The sequence below is a fragment of the Rhagoletis pomonella genome, unplaced genomic scaffold (assembly GCF_013731165.1).
Source record: "Rhagoletis pomonella isolate Grant_MI unplaced genomic scaffold, Rhpom_1.0 Rhpom_scaffold_00010, whole genome shotgun sequence".
Lineage (NCBI taxonomy): Eukaryota > Metazoa > Arthropoda > Insecta > Diptera > Tephritidae > Rhagoletis > Rhagoletis pomonella.
The window spans coordinates 18,925,791-18,928,410 of record NW_023458564.1 but is presented as its reverse complement, the minus strand read 5'-3'; the positions used below and the strand labels follow the sequence as shown (position 1 = coordinate 18,928,410).

Sequence of the window (2,620 nt, the reverse complement as noted above, 5' to 3'; positions counted from 1 at the left end):
TTTGGCACAGCAAAATTCAATTTATTTGTACACCATAGCAAATTTTTTCCACCCCGTCTCACCACGGAGAAAAAAGTTATCGATTGGCACAGGCCCTTAATAACAAAATTATGTGTTTGTTGTAATATGAATCACCTTTTATACAACAAACACATCATTTTGATATTGTGCCCAGTCACATGGTCAGTATTTATTGACGTGATCCAAGTATCGCGATATTTATTGACGGTGTACCATGCAGTATTGATGGATCGTGATCCACATCGCAAAATTTCTAAAAAATTTTAAATTTGGATCGCGGATCGCAATACCGTCAGTAAATATTGAACGTGTAGCACTTTCAAAACGTGACCCATACATTTCGTCAGTAAAGCTTTCACTCACGATTGAGAGAATACAAAGGTTGCGCCGATCTCGGACCGCTATTCCTCTCTTAACGAATTTGACAGAATCGTTGTTTGCATGACGTCACACTTGTGCAACTTGTTTACGTTTTCCTTGCAACATTTTTTCTTCATCTTCCATTCTTGCTCACGTTTTGGCATTCCGCTCTCGCAATTGCACCAGTGCGACGTCACACAAAAGTTATTCTCAAAAATCCTCTCTGATCGGCGCAATCTTGTATTCTATCATTCTTGGCTTTCACTCTCATAATGCGAACATCGGCTCTGCCTTCGCTCTCTGGGCTTAAAATCTTTCAAAACAAATTTTAATTAACATTGGAAATTTTAAAATAATTGTGGAATGCATAATCTGTAAATTATACGTACAAAATAAAAATATTTTCCTGCGTCATAATAAGCTTTCAGCACAAAAATTATGCAAATACTTAGCCGATAAATATTGAACATGTAGCATTCGTGCGCGATCCATTAATCCATCAATATGGATCCACTAGGGGTCTACCCTTACACTCGTAAAAACCTCGTAATCCTCGTAAATTTACGAGCCTCGTAAAAGAACTGTAAAAATTTATATGGAGCTCTATTTACGAGGCTAATTCGATGCGCAAACGACCTCGTAAACTTCAGTGTTGTCGAGTGGCCGAAATTTGTGTACTAAAATGTATGATAAAATAATAAAAATGAATGAAAAAAATTATATAAATGAATGAATTTCATCCACTAACTATATCGACTTAAGTTATCTACTAATTTTCGGTATATTTGATTGTATTTTTGCCAAGAGTGATAGAGACAAGATGGCGAGATGTTATGGAAAATTCTACGAAACAAATTCGCTTCACAAAATCCTGGTTGATCTGTCCAACAGTCACTTTACGCACTTATTTACACCTTTTCGCAAAGAGGGCGGTTTCATAAAAGCCTCGTAAACTTACGAGTTTTACATAGTTTAATGGCCTTATTCATAAAAAATAAAGTAGCTTTATAAAAGGTTTATAAATTGAAAAATGTATGAAAACGTCAATTTATAAAGCTCTTTAAACCTACTTTATTTTTTATGAATAAGGCCATAAGACTTTACGAGTTTATTTTTTTTTTTTCGAAAATATACGTGTCTGCACATGTTCCCACAATTCGTAGAGAAAGCGCTTGCATTGCTACGTCTAACCACGCTTTTAACATTCATTAGCAGTTTGTTATAAATATGTGGCAGCATTGGTGAAAAAGGTAAATCAATGCTGCCAACCTTCTGTTACATCAAAACAGTTGGATTTTCAAACTTGCGGTAGAAAGCGAATTTGCCACTCAAAAACAAGCCGCTATAAGGAAATTTATCTTATTTTGAAGTTAATTAATATTAATAATCTCATAAACAAAAAAAATCTATTAAATGTCAGGAGAGCAAACCAATATAAAAGTGGTTGTGCGCGTGCGACCGTACAATCGAAGGGAGTTGGAACAGAATCAGCGTCAAATTGTCAAAGTGTTGGACAATAGCACGCTCCTTTTTGATCCAGATGAAGAAGATGATGAGTTCTTTTTCCAAGGAATGAAGCAAAACTACCGCGACATTACAAAACGAGTGAACAAAAAAATTAGTATGGACTTTGATAGTGTATTTGACCCAGGAACAACTAATCAACAAATTTTTGAGCAATGCACTTCTCCTTTAGTTGCTTCTGTTCTCAACGGGTTAGTATATAAACTTCTGTAAATGATTTAAGTTCAATTAAAAATGCGTATTAATGCTTGGTAGGTATAACTGTTCGGTATTTGTATATGGTGCCACTGGAGCAGGGAAAACTTTTACAATGTTAGGCAATGACTCTTGCCCAGGCCTAACATACCTAACTATGCGCGAATTATTTGAAAAAATCCAAGCTCAAAGTGCGACTCATAAGTTTGATGTAGGTGTAAGTTATTTGGAGGTATACAACGAATTAGTAATGAACCTTTTGACCAAAACTGGGCCATTAAAACTACGAGAGGATTCGAATGGAGTTGTTGTTAGTGGACTTGTCTTAAAGCCAATTTATAGCGCCGATGAGCTTCTACAACTTCTGACGCAAGGTAACTCAAATCGCACCCAACATCCGACAGATGCCAATGCAGAAAGTTCACGTTCGCATGCTATATTCCAAGTGCATATTCGAATGACGGACCGAAAAGCCGGAACTAAGCGAACAGTTAAATTATCAATGATCGATTTAGCGGGA

The 2,620-nt window shown here is 36.1% G+C and overlaps 1 protein-coding gene across 1 annotated transcript in view; it reads left to right on the top strand.

Annotated features, from left to right (window-relative positions):
• The first annotated feature begins 1,766 nt into the window (after positions 1-1,766).
• The window catches only part of LOC118746118 (kinesin-like protein KIF18A), a 2,015-nt gene continuing 1,161 nt past the window's right edge, over positions 1,767-2,620 (top strand). The window contains exons 1-2 of the mRNA XM_036479896.1: positions 1,767-2,096; positions 2,161-2,590. Coding sequence (XP_036335789.1) covers positions 1,795-2,096; positions 2,161-2,590 — 732 coding nt within the window. The 5' untranslated portion in view covers positions 1,767-1,794. The remainder of the gene's footprint in view (positions 2,097-2,160; positions 2,591-2,620) is intronic.